Below are 16,109 nucleotides of genomic sequence, written 5' to 3'. Positions count from 1 at the left end.
ACAACTTAGTTATAACAGTGTTTGTAGAGCAAGGAATTATTTTTTTTTAAATGAAGTTTTCAGATATTAGATATATTTCTTAATTCCTGTGTTTGTGAGAGAGAGGATAACCATCTCCTTTTCACATTTAGTCTATTTTTTATTAGTCTCTTAGGTCTCTGCATCTGTTTGTCACTCTTCTCTCATGCTCTCACTCTCACTAAAGGCTGAACAGTTTTAGCCAGTTGCATATGAAAACTATTGAGCATCCATATTGACTTTTGTATTATCTTTTATTACTCTGAGATTACTTTTTTCCCCTACATTTTCAGTGAACTCCAGGCAGTTTTCAGAATTGTGGGTGTGTGGCAGAATAATGCTATGACATGGTAATGTTTGTGTTTCCTATTCCATTCTTAATCATCCTTGAATTCTAACTTCTTTGACTGTTGCTATTGAGCTAGGGAGGTTTTTTACTGGGTGTGTAAGAATGCAATGTCCATCAACCTTGTTCATGCACATATTGGTCACTTGTTTAAATAATTTTATTTATAGCATTCCTGTACAATTCACATTAATTTTTCCTAAAATATAGTTATCCCTGTGAAAATCTGAGTGATATGTAGGTAAGTCTTAGAGTTCTTAGTTCTGAAGAACATTTATGGGATCTTTGAAGTGATTTTGAGGTGGCACAGGAAAGTGCTTTTCATTGACACTAAGGCTAGGGTGCCTCACTGTCAGTCATCCATCAAGATGATATTATTGAGGAAAAAGTAGCTGAATTTAATTTAGAGACAGTAAAAAATTGGACTTAAAGTAAGTAAATATGAATATGTAATTTCTTCCTGTTCTACCTCTCTCTCTAATGTATATTGAAAGAATAATAAAAGATTTACCAAATTTAGTTTGCATCATCTCTTTGGAAGGTTTGTGTTGCTAAGGCTACATTTATGTGTGTTCACAAGTTTATTACAGTGCCATAATTAACTTTATTTTGGATGGAGGAGGCTAGAGAAAGCTGGCATGTGATTTATAAAGGTACTGCACTGAGCATCAGATGATCAGAGTTTACCCTGTGCATCTCCAGAATGACTCGGTGCTTTAGCTCTGCCTCTGAAGAATGGGGATTTTGGTACTTTTTCCTGTGCTGTATATTCAGGCTTTGACTAAAGAAAAAGATGGGGTTTATTTCTTTAAGTAATTGCAACTGTTTTGTATAGATGCCTTGCTAATAAAGCTCTCTTTAGGCAGCAGTAAGTGTATATGCAAGGGGAATGTATCTGCTGCTCTCAAGAGCTCTGCATGGGTAGATGTTGCCTTAGGGTAGTGTAAGATTTTGTCTGGGAGGGGTTTTTTGTGTTAATGCAGTTTCTGATGTACTAGTGTCTTCATCTTGGATTGGGTCTGTTGGCAACAGTACAAGCAAGTGTGGTGTGTGTAATGCCTCCTTTGCTCCAAATTAGGCACTTCTTAATTTTTTTCATGGTGAATTAAAATGTGCAGAGGGATTGAAACAAAAACTAGTTCTACTCAAAATCAGGCAGCTAATCTATAGGGTTGTTGTTTGTCTGGAGAGTATTGCTTAAAGGTAATCTGTTGTCTAGTCAGTGAGTCACAAGAGAGGTGAATCCTCTGCCAGATATAATGATCCTAGGTCTTCAGGGGAGAACAGTAACTACATAGATAGTACCGGGGAGGTGGGATACACACACCTACTCACACTGTTATCCAGGGAAAATCAGAGACACAGGATATGCTTGGGAGATTAAGCTAGGCAGATCCTGAAAAGATAAGTGGTAGAAGCAGAAACGCTTTGGGATATAACTTTACTGCTGCCAAACTGCAAAGCTGTTTGGGTTTATTAGTTACCTTTCTGCATTACAAATGACAATGCAGTGATACATACCACAGAGAAAAATATAAATGAAGTACGTGTCCAATAGACCTCACAATTTAAAAAACATAAAAGCAAATCTTGCAGCAAGAATTTTAGATTCATTGTTTCATTTAAATTTAAAAAAGTCAAACAAGTGAACAGTATACTAACAAGAACGTAAAATGTGAAAGGAACTTCTGTCTGGTTGGAAAAATAAATTTTAATTTCACTGTTTAAACTGAAAAAAATAATTTGGCTTCATCTTGTTTATTTAATTCCTGTATGTAGAGTGAACTACCAGTACTTTTTAGAAGATTAATTTCTCAAGTCTTGGAAAAATAACTTCAAAATTTGCTGAATGTTCTCGTCACTGTCTTTTCAGGAGAGTGCTATTCTGCTCAACTATATAAATGGCAATAGCTGTGTATTTTTACTTTGTACATTTCTAGAATTACTCAAATGAAATTGGAATGTATCAAATCATTCCACCACCAGTTGCTGTAGAGTTCAGGACGGATCCACTGCATGAACAGGGGAATTTCTTGTCACATCATGTAATGATCAAGTTCTCGCTGTCCTAGGGAGCCTCCAACACTGTTGTAGGGCAGTATTAGAAAAGGGTATTTTTCACTAACTAGGAAGCATAAAGAGAAAGATATGCCCACTTATCAAAGAGTTTGGAAAGTCATAGAAATACTTACGAACACTGGCAGCAGAAGCACAGCCTCTTATGTCTCAGTTTATTTTTAGATGGAAAGGTGTTAAGCTAAGCCCGCTTTTTTTTTTTTTCTTTTCTTCCCTTCCCTCTTTGTCCTTATTTTAGCTTGTGGTTATATTTCCTTACCAGGTTGAGCAGATGTACGTTGCTGGGGTACAGCCTTCCTTTTTTCAGGTCTTTTACCTGACCATTTTGGTTTAATCTGAAGATGTTTTTGTTAATGAAAATGTTTCTGTCCTGTGTAAATTCAGTATCTTATGTAAATGAAGACTTTTGTGGAAAGTCTTAACCTAGTGTAAAGAGTGTACACTCTCTCAGGAACAGTGTTAAAGCACTGAAAGAAATGCAGCTGTCTCAAAACACTTTATGGCTAAAAAATGTTAAGTGTATAGCAGGATTTTTCTGGATCACACTTGGCTACATTCCACAAGAGATATTTTTCTTATAATTCTGTACTGACACATATGAAATACATTGTCATCCTTTTTGTAAGAAGTCATTACAGAAAAACAGATTTCTGAGAAATTGTCCTGATGGGAAGCATTCACTGTGATTTGTCAACTCAGAGATACGTCTGTTAATTTCTGTATGTTGATAACAGCTGCCTTTGTTGGCACTTCTGGTCAATGCTATGGCAAAGATATTCTGGTTATTTACATACTTGTGATATCTGAACTTTTCAAAAGTGATTCAGAGAGAAAGTAAATGTGAGTTTAGCAAAGAAAGTTATCTATTGTTTCAAATTAAAAAAGCCCCTGGTGGTGTGGGAAAAGCTGTTGCAAGGAGGTGGTTGATATTTTGATAGTAATCTATCTAGGAAACTGCAAAGAAAAGACACCAGATTCTGATACATTTTCAAAAATTGTAAAATTGGGATAGTATTTCACTGCAAAACTATGACTAAACTCTTAATGTTTTAAATTAGCAACTCTTTTTTTTTTTTTTTTTTCAGGAAATTTGGAGAGCGACCTCAACCAAAACGGCTCACCAGGTAAGCATTAAAGAAATTCTGGTTTTAACAATTTTCTAAAGTTACCCTTTTAATTCTCAGAAGGATTTCCAAGTTAAAAAATTGTGGGTTGCTAATCCTAGAATTTTAAATATCAAAGCTTTTCAGTTATTGTATGCAATCAGCAGCCAGAAGCAAAATTTTGAACAGGGAGTGGCTTGGTTTTAATATGGTACTCAGAATGCCTTTTTAGAAATGGTATTGACTTCATGTATCAGTTACTGTAGATTATTCAGTCGGATGTGAATCTGCTCAGTTTTAAATCACCAGGAATGAGACGGATTTCTTTTCTTGGGTAAAAGTGTCTTGTGAGGTCATGTAAAATAATACTTTTTACTGCCAAAATTCAGCTATTGCATTACTGCTGTCATGCAGCAGGTAACAGTAAAATGAACACAGTGCTGTCAAGTAGTGATCTTAACCAATTTTTGGTGAAACCTAAACAGTCAGAGATAGCATCAAATAGTACCATCAAGTCAATCCATTCTGAAAAGTGTTTAGAGTGACTGGAGTACTGTGCCTGATTTGTTCCTGGTCTGCCTGGCAAGTATTTATACTAGAAACTGTTAAGTAGTCACCATTTTTTTTCAAACTGTTGTAACACAGTCTATACAAATGTTTATTATTCTGTGCCACAAACTGTGCCAATTATAAGTAGCTACTGAGTTTAAAATCCACTGTTTGCTTGAAGTACAAAAGATGTGCAATTTTTTTGTAGTTTTGTGTGGTAATAGTGCTGTATAAAGACATGGAAACCCATTGTAACTCTGGCCTACTTCTGTTTTGAATGAAATTATGATGCCTCATGTAAAGCATGGGTTGGGGATATATGTCTCATTGCATTTCTGGATAAGGTTCAGGTTAGCTTGTGTCATTGTTAAACTTCATTTTAATGCAAAATTGATCTATACTGACTTACACATAATGGAACAAACATTGCTGTTTCCTGTTGGCTGACCTATTTTCAGGGATATTTAAAGACACTAAGAATTTATCTTCTATGATTTTAAAAAGAACAAAAATAATGACTATTCAGTGTAAGGTCTTTTAACTAAGTTTTCTATTAACTATAGTGACTCTAAATTTCATGTACAGGATTTAGCTACTCAGTGTGCCAGGTGCTCTTTCCTGTGAGTACAGGATAGGCATCTGGGAACTGCTAGCCATTCTTCAAAGCAGTAGCTTTTAAACCATTTCTATACTGATAGAGGCTGGAAACAAGCAACCTAACTTTTTTCCTTTGAAGAGAAAAATGCTGAAACAGAAAAACTGTCACACAAACTTGTAAGAGTATAATTTGGTTTTGTAATGCTAAAAAATGTATCTGTAAATCCTTAAAGGCATTTAGTTCAATTATTGGAAAATTATTGTGCTTTTTTGTGTTAAGGCAGTCCTGTTTGTCTAATAATCTATTCATTGTTGTGCAGGCTTCGACGGAACAACACTGCTTTGTACTGTTCTAGTTGTTTTAGATGTAAACTATAGTAGTACTACCTTTGTGGAGAGTTTTAAGATTTAATAATGAAAAAAGTCATGCAAGAATTGCAATGGTTATGTCTTTTCTTTATCAGTGGGGGAGATTGGAGGAGAACATTCCTAGTTCTCCTAGGAGCTTGGATTGTACAAGTCTTACTGGTCTGTCGCTACAGAGAAAAGGCAGAATTTCTTCCTCATACAATCCTAAATAAACATGAGATAGCACCTAGTGGTTTTGTGTGTGGGTTACTGGTTTTGAGTGTTTTTTTTTAATGGTAGTCAAGTCAAAAGTTTTTAGTATGACAGGTGTTCTTAGTTTAGTATGACAGTACTCTTAAAGAGTATGTCAAATTGTCAGATTAAAAGTTTTTAAACCACTTAAATGAGCTAATATATATCATAATGAAATGTATAATCATTTCACAGTGAATTATGTTTTGTGGTTTAAAATATATTCTTAAACAATGGTTGTAAATAAAGTAACTCTGTGCACTTTGAGACAGTTCTTCCATCTGTGCTTTCACAGATAAACAGAAGTTTTACCAATGTCAAATGTAATAGATCAAGTTAGTCCAAATTTAAAACAGTAATTCAAGTCTTTGCTCCTATATCCTGCTATTTACACAGAAAATCTAGCACACCGATCACTGTCTTATGCCGACATGACAAATGCAAGAATTTACGAAACATCATTAGTAAAGCTGGGTGGTTGTTGATGTCCAGCCCCTCCCTGCCTCAAATCTGCTTGCTTTCCTCTATGAAACCGTATGTGGGGATTTCTTTTGGAAAAGGTCTTGTCAACAAAATACTGCTTTTTATCTTCTATCTTGAATGTTTGGTTTTCCAGATCTGTCCAAAGGGAATTCAACAGTTGGATGCAGTTCACAAAAAAACCCAACCCCAGACCCGTCAAAATCCCTCTTTTGCAGCTTTTCATCTCTTCATGTAACTTTCTGTTAAATTCATAATTTGTTTCTCTGGTTGATGAATTTGAAGATGAGTGCATTGGTGGGTATTCAACCTGCAAAAGCTCCTCCAGGGACTTAAAAGTGTTCCTGTCAGCACTCTGACACAGCTAAACCCTAGGGTGTTGAATTTGGCATGCTGCTTAATGAACAGTTAGATTATTATACAGAAGAATGATAGGGTGTATTGTTCTCTTACTTCTCTCAAGGAATTGCTGTTGGTGTGTTTGAGGTAATTATAGCTTTTATATGATGTCTGTCATTACAGTGATGATGAACGATAGAAAATCTAATTATTTTTTTTACCTGATTGTATGCAGGAAGTAGAGGGTTTCTCTAGAAAACTAGATGAAACAATAAGCTGAAGAATTTAACTTTTTCTTAGTATTTTCACAACCAAAAGAAAACTTTTACATAAACATTGCAGTTAGTTAAGGGGACAGTATTGAATTAATAAGGTGTGCATGGTGTTTGAACATGGTGTAGTGATTGGCATTGATAGCACAGACCCCTACGGCTAGCTTCATGCAAGATAGTTGCTTGGTTTGGCTGTGTAATTGTCTTAAAAAACAAAACAAACTCATCTCGACGCTATTAATGGTTGTCTTTTTTGAATTTCAGGTGTTTGGGTTTTTTATCCTAAAGCTGTCTCTGGATTATTATAATTGTAAACAAAACCAAAAGAACTTTCAAAGCTTATTTTGTCTTTTAATTTTTAGGGAAGCAATGCGAAATTATCTAAAGGAGCGAGGTGATCAAACAGTGCTAATACTCCATGCGAAAGTTGCGCAGAAGTCGTATGGAAATGAAAAAAGGTAAGTCTCTATTCTTTCCTGGCTTCCCTCTACAGCTCCCAGTTAGGGAAACTATAGTGTGTAGTCTGGTGCGTAGTACACTGCAGAATTCCTCAGATTGTGCTATAGTCTGAAGAAATGTAGACCAAAATGTGTTCTCGTAAATCATTTAATTATGTAACAAATGCTGCAAACCTGTGGCATTCAATGTAGTGATGCCTGTTTCTGCCAAAAAGTTCTCTATCTGTGGGTGAAGTTCTTCTTCCATTAAACTAAAATGGCTCTAATTTTAAGCCTTCCATTTTAAGTCTGGAGTAAACAAGGCGATTAATGGTGACTATTTGTAGAAGAGGTTTTTTTCCTGAGTAATTTCAAATTAACGTGAAAGGGAAATTGCTAGCCTCAGTGAGATACTTCTCTGAATCAGATCTGTAATAGGTTTAAAAAGAATGACAGGTCAATCATAACCATATTTGTGATAAACATTCTCTCGTAAAAATCAATACAGTACAAGTTACAATAATAAGTAATTTTCTAAGGGACAGAATCTACAGGAAGATGCGAGGATGAATGCTTTTTGGGCAAAGGTGAATTTCCTGCAGTCTTCTCTATGTGAATTTTCTTTAAGTATAAATTATACTTTTCTACCTTAAATTTCACTAAAATAAATAGCACAGTATTGGGTTAGTTTTCAGATACTTTGTATTATTAATATTTGTTCACCACAAAAGCCCACATATTCAGCGCATCAATGTTTTGAAGTTTTCAGCTTTCTTTTGCCACTGTTGTGTAAGTCCTGTTACATCATTGTTTTTCACAGTTTTCTGAGGTTTGAGATTTTAACATATTTATGTATGAAAGTGTTAGAAAACAGGAACATTAGAATTAAGCCTGCAGAGTTCTTGGTTCATTGCTACCAATCTAAATCACACTTCTTGATGCCTGCAAAACACAGCGATGCAGACTATATTTTCAACTGTTCTTCAGTATTCTGTGCCTGAGTACTTCTCTTTCAATATGTGTCATCCTTTCTGTTAGCCAATGTCTCAAGTCCTTTCTTTTGGGCAGTGTCCAGGTTCTGCAGCTCCATGGAACTGTTTACTCAAAGTACTTTTTAGATCTTTCTGAAATTCTTGATGAGAAACGAATGGGAAGTCAGTAAAAGAGAAAGGAGGAAGGGCATGGAAGCAGACAAGTATGCTGTGTGTCTGCTATATAACTATACAGCCCTCTTGCTCACTGCCACGCTTAAATACAAAAGGGTTGCAATGCAAGGCCTTACTAGCAGTAATGATAACTTTAACTCTTTGCAGCAAACTCAACAGCCAAAAAGATTTATCATGACAGTATAGGGACCTCTGTTATCTTCTCAGATTGTGTTGTCATTCAAGAGTTGCACAGTTAACTCGTCACTGCAGATGAGTTAAGCATATTACTCCCCAAAAAATGAGGGGTGTGCCTGCAGATAAGAAAGTGAGCTTCTAAACAGTGTATCTCTAACTTCAGTCAGTTTGTTCTCTTGGGACCAGAGCAGTTCATGAGGGCAGGAACATTTTGCAAAGCTGTCCTGTGTATCATTATTTTGGAGAACAAATTGCATCAAAAGAAGGGAGAAAAGAAAAAGATAAAGTATGTAATTTTGATTATTAAAAGTTCCATTACTGTTTGGAAAACTTACATAAGTGTTTTGAAGAATACAGGGCAAAACTTCAAATTGTTATTTGCTAACAGTTTTTGAAAGCTCCTATGTGCATTTCATAGCCTTGCCATAAATTTCTGTTGCCTTGAATATATGTGTATACTTCACTTGATGCTGTTAAAGTCACTGTGGCACATACATTACCTAAGTACTGGTAATGTTCGGCAAACTAGTCACTGGTTTCTCACTGCTTGAAACAATTGCTAACTTGGGATTAAGCATTCTTTTACCACTTTAGATTTTGTGAGGTGCAGTTCAGTTGCCTATCAGAACAACTGCATTTGTTCATGAAACGGTACCTCAGATTCACCTCTTTAAAAACGGAAGCATGTCAAGTGAGTGTAGAGAATTTCAGAGCTTTGCAAAGGCAATTAGGAATGAAAATTGTTGGATGTTTTTTATAAAATAATACGATGGTGAAATGATTGCCATTCTGGTATGGGTATGAAATGAAAGTTTGGAATCCATCCCAAGATTTCATTTTTCAGTTTAAATACTTTAGGTTTTCTTACGTTTTAATGCACCATTTAGACTGTCTTTGGTATTGTTCTGCTAGTTCCCAGACTGTTAGCATCAGTAATGATGTCCTGTTGTTATCAGCGTAAAGCAAAATGCGTTATTAAATCCTTGGATCCGTGTGTGCCCTAAGGTACTTAATGAAACTGAATGATGAATAAGCTTCTCTCTTCTTTCTTTTTTTTTTTTTTGAGTTTTTTAATGGCTTCTGTTTTATTCATAGCAGAACGTGCCCTTTGCTGCTTCGTATTGCTGGAATGAGCAAAATAAGTAAAGGTTTAAGGCTGCTTTATGCAACTGGTCAATCAAGTTTTCACCATTTTTACATTAAATACCATTTGTGAAATGAGTTGTTCTGCATACATCTGCTTTATAGACAGAAAACTATTTCATACCTGTTTTTATGGAGAAATTTCATGTTTTCCACGGGACTTCATTACAGCATGGATATAATCTGGTTAATTTTTGATCTATAAAGAATAAGTTAAATTGCACTATCTTTGTAACTAAGAATTCAAGTTACAAAAGGAATTATTTCTTAAATTTGACATGTCTTTCAAATAAATATAGAACCTAAAAAAAACCCGAAACAAACTTCCACCTTTTGTTCCAGTCTTTAAACCTTGTTTGTTGAGAGGTCATGGAAAATTTCTGTCATTAATAAACTTTGCATGGCATAATTAAAAGGTTAGCACAATAGCTACCTTTCTGTGTTTTGATGAGGCTTAGTAGATGGTGAAATCATCTCTTGAAAACTCACTGTAGACGGTGCAGATCTCACGTAGTGTGGTCTGGTTTAAAAAGGCCTCACAGAAACACAATTCCAGGTTGTTGCCGCACAGATGGAGACTTTCTGGGTTAATTTGAGAGTGTTCTTGATACTTGTCCGTAAATAACAATAATGAAAGGAGGCTTCTTTCTTTTTTGAGTGGACTCTTCTTATTAGCCTTGCTTTTCCCAAAGTTAATGTTTAGTTTAACAAAGTAGCCAGGAGGTCGTAAGCTCAGTGATGGACTTTAGTTGAATTTAAGACTTTTTGCCTAATGTTTCCTGTTGGATGGCTGTCATCTTTCAAAGGCATTCAGCTGGTAGAGGTTGAGGTGATGTTTAGTCCTGATGAGTGTGGCTGTTTGGCCTGTGCTTCTTGGGTTTTTTCCATATTTACCATTCACTGAGACTTCTCTCTTCAGAGTCTGAACAGTGTGAACATTCAACAGTTTAAAGTGCTGAAGTGTTTTGGATTCCAAGACATAGTTCATCAAAGACTGTGAGCCGGATTGGTATTTGTGAATTACATGCTGTTCTGAGTTTAAACATTATCACTGCTGATTAGCCAAGAATGGTCTAGCTGTGTCTTGTTTTATGGCTGTTAGTGAAGGAGCTCTTGTAATTTCTGTTCAAATACTTCCCTTCACCAAACTGAGCATGCCTGCTCTCTAGTAAATGCTCGTTATTGAGAGCATAGCCTTTTCCAGGGCTTACCCCATGGCTTCAATACTTCATCCTTAGCACTCTGGCACCTAATGATTTTTCATTTGTTTGTTGTTGTACTGAATTCTTCAGTGGATGTTGTTAGTTCTTTCAACTCCTAAGAAGGAAAGAAGACTGTTGAGTAGTTTCATGCTCAGAATAATGCGGGTAATTGACAAACACACCTCCTGCCTTGACCAACTCTGAATTGACCAACAGGTACAAAGGAAAAACTTCACTGCTAATGTCACCCTGAACATAAAGAAAACTAGCTGGTAGACACTTCTAAATCCTCCTGAAGGCAAAGACTTCTGTAACATGAAAACAGGGAAGACTTGGGTGATTTGAAAAGGCAAACCTTTGTGCCCAGAAGCCTGTGGTTTGAAAAGAGTATTGAGTGCATCAGAACTAGGTTGCAATGACATGAGCTGATTTTATTTTACTTTCTACTCCTTGCTTCCTGGCAAGTTCAGTTAGGGTAGCTTGTCTACTTGAAGTACCGTATTTTCTCTGTGTTGATTGGCCTGACTTGACTGAAGGAATATTGTTCTCTCCTTCGGTGCTTGCCTGATTTAAAACAATATTCCAGGTGGTGCCAAAGACTCAACCTATTCCACTTTTCTGTTGTTGCAGTCAAGACTCAGAAGCCACTAAAAATTATCTTGTTCTTCCCTTCAAGTCATTTAGAATAAAGGGGAGCGCATCCTTAGGCAAATCTCAGCTTGGTTTTCTTGCCATGGAAAAATGTTCAGTTTCCAGCTGGTCTGATGGAAGAGATCTGTCAGAACAGATGAGTAACAGCTTTCTTCTGTTTGCCATACTGAGTTACTGAGCCTGGAGTCTAACATGAGGTTTGCAATACTATGGTCTTTTTGAGCAGCCCATGAAATTACAGTGTAAGAAGGCACTATGGGGACATCCTTTACTTTTTGGAGATTGATCCTCTGACCTTTCCTGGTTGATACCGGTCCCAATGTCAGCTTCATTTAAAACTGCCCATCATTTTAATTACACTGATCACAAATTCTTGGAAGATGCATAGGAGGAGCATCACAGAGAGCCTCTTCTGAGAAACTAGGAGTCCACAACAAAATGATGTCGGGGTATGTTAAATACAAGAAGTATTTGCAGAGACCTGGTATCCCGAAAAGTTACCCTGATTCAGTCACTGTGCTTTTTATCGGCAAGTAGGAAGCACTAAATCTGCATCTCGTCATGCAGTTCTAACAAGTGTGGAATAGGTTTTGTCCAGGAAAGGCATTCCTGGACTAGAAGTTATACTTCTAGTAATGAAAGAGCTCACAGAATTGATCCCTAACCGATCTCATGTGTTTTTTAGATCAAGTTGTTAGGCATTTACCTCACGGAAAAATGTCCTGTGTTGTTTTGCTGCTCTTTCAGCAAGGAATTGCCAGTCTGCTCATGGCGTAGAGAAAAGGTATTAAGAGAATATGTTATAAATCCAGTGAGGAAATTACATCCTACATGATTTTCCACCGTTACTACTTGTTCTGAAAATTCTGAACAAGCTCATAAGAACTAGACACAGCTGTCTTTCCCTCTGACATAATTTTCTTTTTACTATAGGTCAGATTAATACTTCAGAAGAATTTTTACCTCCTACTCAGTCTTACTTTAGTTTTGTGGTTAAAGAAAAATAGAGGTAGGCTTTGTAAACCAAAGGTTGAAGGAAGAGTATTTTCATTTGTTCCACCAAACATTGTCCTACCTTATTTCCCATTAGTAATAGTGGAAATTACTTTACCTAAATTACTTTATTTTGAGGAGGTGATTTTCTTTTTCTCATTTCCTCTTTATAGTTATCTGAAAGCTAGCCTCTCACATAAACATTTACATTCCTATTTACATCAGAAATGCTTTATTAATGAGAGAACCTGTTTCCAGCAGTTATTTTATACATATCTAAGACACTTTCTTTAATCCTCTGTGAAAATTAGAAATATGAGGATACTCGTGGTTTACTCACACTATATTGGATAGAAAATTTATAGTTAATCTCTTCTATACATGAGTTCCTGGGATTGTAAACATGAAGTAAAAAGCCTGGAGAATGTACTAGTCTGTGTCTGAACTGTACTGGATAAGAGGCTGACACATAAGAAAACCCATTCAAATTGTGAATGTCCAGACTCTTCTTTCTTGTTTGGTAGTTTTAACCAAACTTAAAATCGTCTCAGCTTCAAAAGTTTCTTTCTTTGTTCAGTAAGTCATAGTTTTCCAAGTTTTTTTTCTGTGTTCTAATTTAAAAAGAGCGCTGTAATTGTGGCTTGTTTTCTCTTCATCAATGGGTTAAAACTTGTTTCTTATAGGTCTTCATTGCCATCTAGTGGTCATAGTTATTCAAAGGATGTGGTTTAGAATAAAGTTGAAATGAGAAAGGGGTATGAAAAAATTTGGGATTTTTTTTTTCTTGTGTTCTAACCATTAAGATAAATACAAAACAGTACATGAGGAAGGAAGGTAAATGCATGATGTTTGCTTTATGGTGCTATACCTACTTGGAATATCAGGGGTTTGGTTTATTTTTTGCAAAGCATTGCTCTGTTAATAAAGGTTTATATTAATTTTTAGTCTGTGTATAATTTCTTTATTGGAAATAGCTTATAATTGTGGAGAAGAAAATTAGTGGGATACATCCATTAACGCTGAAAGGATCTTGTATTGTCATTTGAGGTTCAGAAGCTGACTAAATACGTGGTGTACTTTTTCTGGCAATCTGAGTTTGTTTCCAGAAAATCAACTCTTGAATAAATGCATCTGTTACTTGAAGTTTCTCCCCCCCGCCCCGAACTGCATTTCCTAATCTTGGAGTTAGTTCATAACCCACATTTGAAAAGTATTTTTCAGAGAGGGCCACTGTCATATTTCCCCTATCTGGGATGGCAAAGTACTTGGGCATGATCATTGCCCTTGCTTGACCCCTTGCCAGTCTAATAAAAATGTGTCTCTCTCTTATCCTCTTGCTTCCTTCCCACCCACTTATACACATCTGTATATATCTATATATTTTTTTAAAATATGTTCTCCAGTAGAAATTTTTTCAGTGTAATGCTAAAGCTGTTATTTCTTGCTTTGTTTTGGTTTTCTGTTTTCCTAAAACATGCCGAAAGTTGCAGCAACCAGTAATGAGCCTCAGAATAGATTTTTAATAACAATTATGGTATTTACATCTAGATGTGGGGTGATACAGGGCATGTAAATCAGATTGGTTATGTAGAAAGTAAATACACACCTTGTACTTTAATATTAATTTTATGATCTTGACCATTGTCATTGCGCTGTCTCCCTTACAAACATAAGTCCTCTTAAGATAATTTTTTCTTTATGGTAGAGAAACATTTGAATAAAATAAGGTTATGACATCTGTGCTATTTGAAGTAAATGCAGTTGAAAAGTAGGAAATGCATTCCTGGTTTTGAGATAAAAAATTTGTAATAGGAAGGGGAGGATTTAATAGGCAGGTAACAGAAACTCGTGGTGTTCTTAAATATACCCCTCCTGCATCATTCAGCATCTTCATGAAGAAAGCTGGAACAGAGGTCAGATAGCAGAAGATAAGAAGCAAAAGGCATAATAGCAAGCAAAAAAGGGATATGCTGTTTGATAACATTTATTACTGCTTACTTTTTGTGTTCATGGTGATTTTCAAATTTCAGAACTTTTATTCTTACAGCAATAAAGTTACAGTAACCCATTCTAATGTCAGATAACTATAACATGGCTGTGCTAGTGGAAGTATTCTCTTGTGCTGCTACTGCAAAAGTGTTAAATTTTATTTTTGAGGTAGCTTATTGTGTAGTTTCATAAATTGATAGTTCTATCAGGAAACATCTGCTTTGCAAATTGGCAGGTTTCTACCTGTTGCCTTGGTTCTCTGTGTTCTGCATTTTCAACTGGGGGAAAAAAAAAAATCCAGAGCCTTCATATGACCCATAATTAACCCAAAGAATAAAATACAAGTGGTTGAAACTGATGCAGTAAGCACATAAAAACACAGTAGCTGTTAAACTCTGAATAGTTTGCTTCTAAAGTGGCTTTCTCTTAATTCATAATTCCATATTTATCAAAATTTCTATGCTTCAGAACAGTGAAGGCAATAAAAGAAGCAAATAATTGTTATGATAAGTCTTTGCTGAAATGGATTATCATAATAGAGGAAATATGACATTTGTTTAGAAAAATGACATTCTATTTGTTTAGAATTATGAAGTTTAAAAAACAATCTGTAGGAGCAGTTTCATAAATTAATTTAATGGGCTTCTCAAACGTGCAGATCTTTTGATGTCACATAGCAAGCTACTTTCTACAAATTCTCTTCTGTAGGGGTCTATTTTCAAACCAGAGCGCAATACCTCTGAAAGATGTTCATAGATATTTAAGTTGTATGCATATTGGTATATTGTGAGTTTTGTTGTTTTAAAAACTGTGAAATTAAATCCACAGTGAAATTTTTTCACTTATTGGCAAAATAGAAAGTTTTTTTTTTTTGCCTGCAGGGGGTAATTTTTGTCTGTTATCATAACCACTGAGACATTTTGAATTGCAGTAAGACTTAAAATTTGGTTCTTTGTTCTCTGACAAAGGCTATAGATTAGTTATGTGCATTAACTAAAATGATTACAAATCTTTGCATTTATTTATATGGATTCTTAATATTTACATTCTGTTATGTGATTATTAAGGCAGAACTTTGGTTTAATCTATTAAGAATTCTGTTACTTAGAAAAGCATTATATATTTGTTAAATAAAGGTAATTTTGCTGAATAGGTGAGATAAAGAAGTGTGTTAGACTTCATTTTCATGCTAAAGCTGACTTCCACTAATCAAGCTTTATATGGTATTTAATAGAAATAATCCATTAATTAAGTTGTCCCAAGGCAAACTTAAAAAAAAAAAAAATAAAAAAAATCCTACCTACCTATATAAGGTAGGAGTCATCTTTGGATTTCAAAAGTGCCAAGTTAAGCACTACTCTTCAATTTGAAATAAATAGAATAATTAAAAACTTTCAGTTATCCTTTCCCTTCATGCTTCATCAGCTACCTCACAACTGGATGTACTCATTCTGCTTTATGAACTTTGGTCTTAACTAAATGATGATAAAAAACACTGCAGCTGTTGGCTAAACTAAACCCAAAAGTGATTAGGATTTGCGTTTTAACATTTTGTGGAGATTTCAAGATCAATACATTGTATTATAATGCTGCATTTAATTTTGAGCATGTTGCTGTAAGTAGCATCTACACTGATTTCAGTCAGTGCTGCTAAAGACTACATATCTTTTACAGTTACTGATGAAGATGTAAAATCATCTGTTCCATTTAAAAACTGAAAAGAGATTTATGCTTGGAAGGAATAGACTCCCTCCTTGCTAATGATGAAACACTAAATGTTCAGAAATTGTAGTTAGCAGTTGTCCATTAAATTAGTTTGTGGAACTGTTCTGTGTGTATTAATCGCTGCATCATGTTAAGCACCTTTTCCTGGTTGTGGTTAGGATAGAGTTAATTTTCATCTTGGTAGCTGGTACAGTGTGTATTGGATTTAGTGTGAGAATAATGTTGATAACACACTGATGTTTTAGT

At 35.3% G+C, this 16,109-nt stretch overlaps 1 protein-coding gene across 6 annotated transcripts in view; it reads left to right on the top strand.

The window, feature by feature from the left end:
* Nucleotides 1-16,109, top strand: part of RBPJ (recombination signal binding protein for immunoglobulin kappa J region) — a 112,569-nt gene that overhangs the window by 77,504 nt on the left and 18,956 nt on the right. For 5 of the 6 annotated variants that reach the window (XM_069792315.1, XM_069792352.1, XM_069792304.1 and 2 more), the window contains 2 exons: nt 3,526-3,564; nt 6,743-6,838. In XM_069792315.1, coding sequence (XP_069648416.1) covers nt 3,526-3,564; nt 6,743-6,838 — 135 coding nt within the window. Of the gene's footprint in view, nt 1-448; nt 2,748-3,525; nt 3,565-6,742; nt 6,839-16,109 lie in introns of those variants that run through there. The other variant, XM_069792333.1, reaches the window with a different exon arrangement.

Source organism: Haliaeetus albicilla, chromosome 1 (genome assembly GCF_947461875.1).
Source record: "Haliaeetus albicilla chromosome 1, bHalAlb1.1, whole genome shotgun sequence".
NCBI lineage: Eukaryota > Metazoa > Chordata > Aves > Accipitriformes > Accipitridae > Haliaeetus > Haliaeetus albicilla.
The sequence above is the reverse complement of the archived record's forward strand: the minus strand, read 5'-3'. Positions and strand labels throughout refer to the sequence as shown.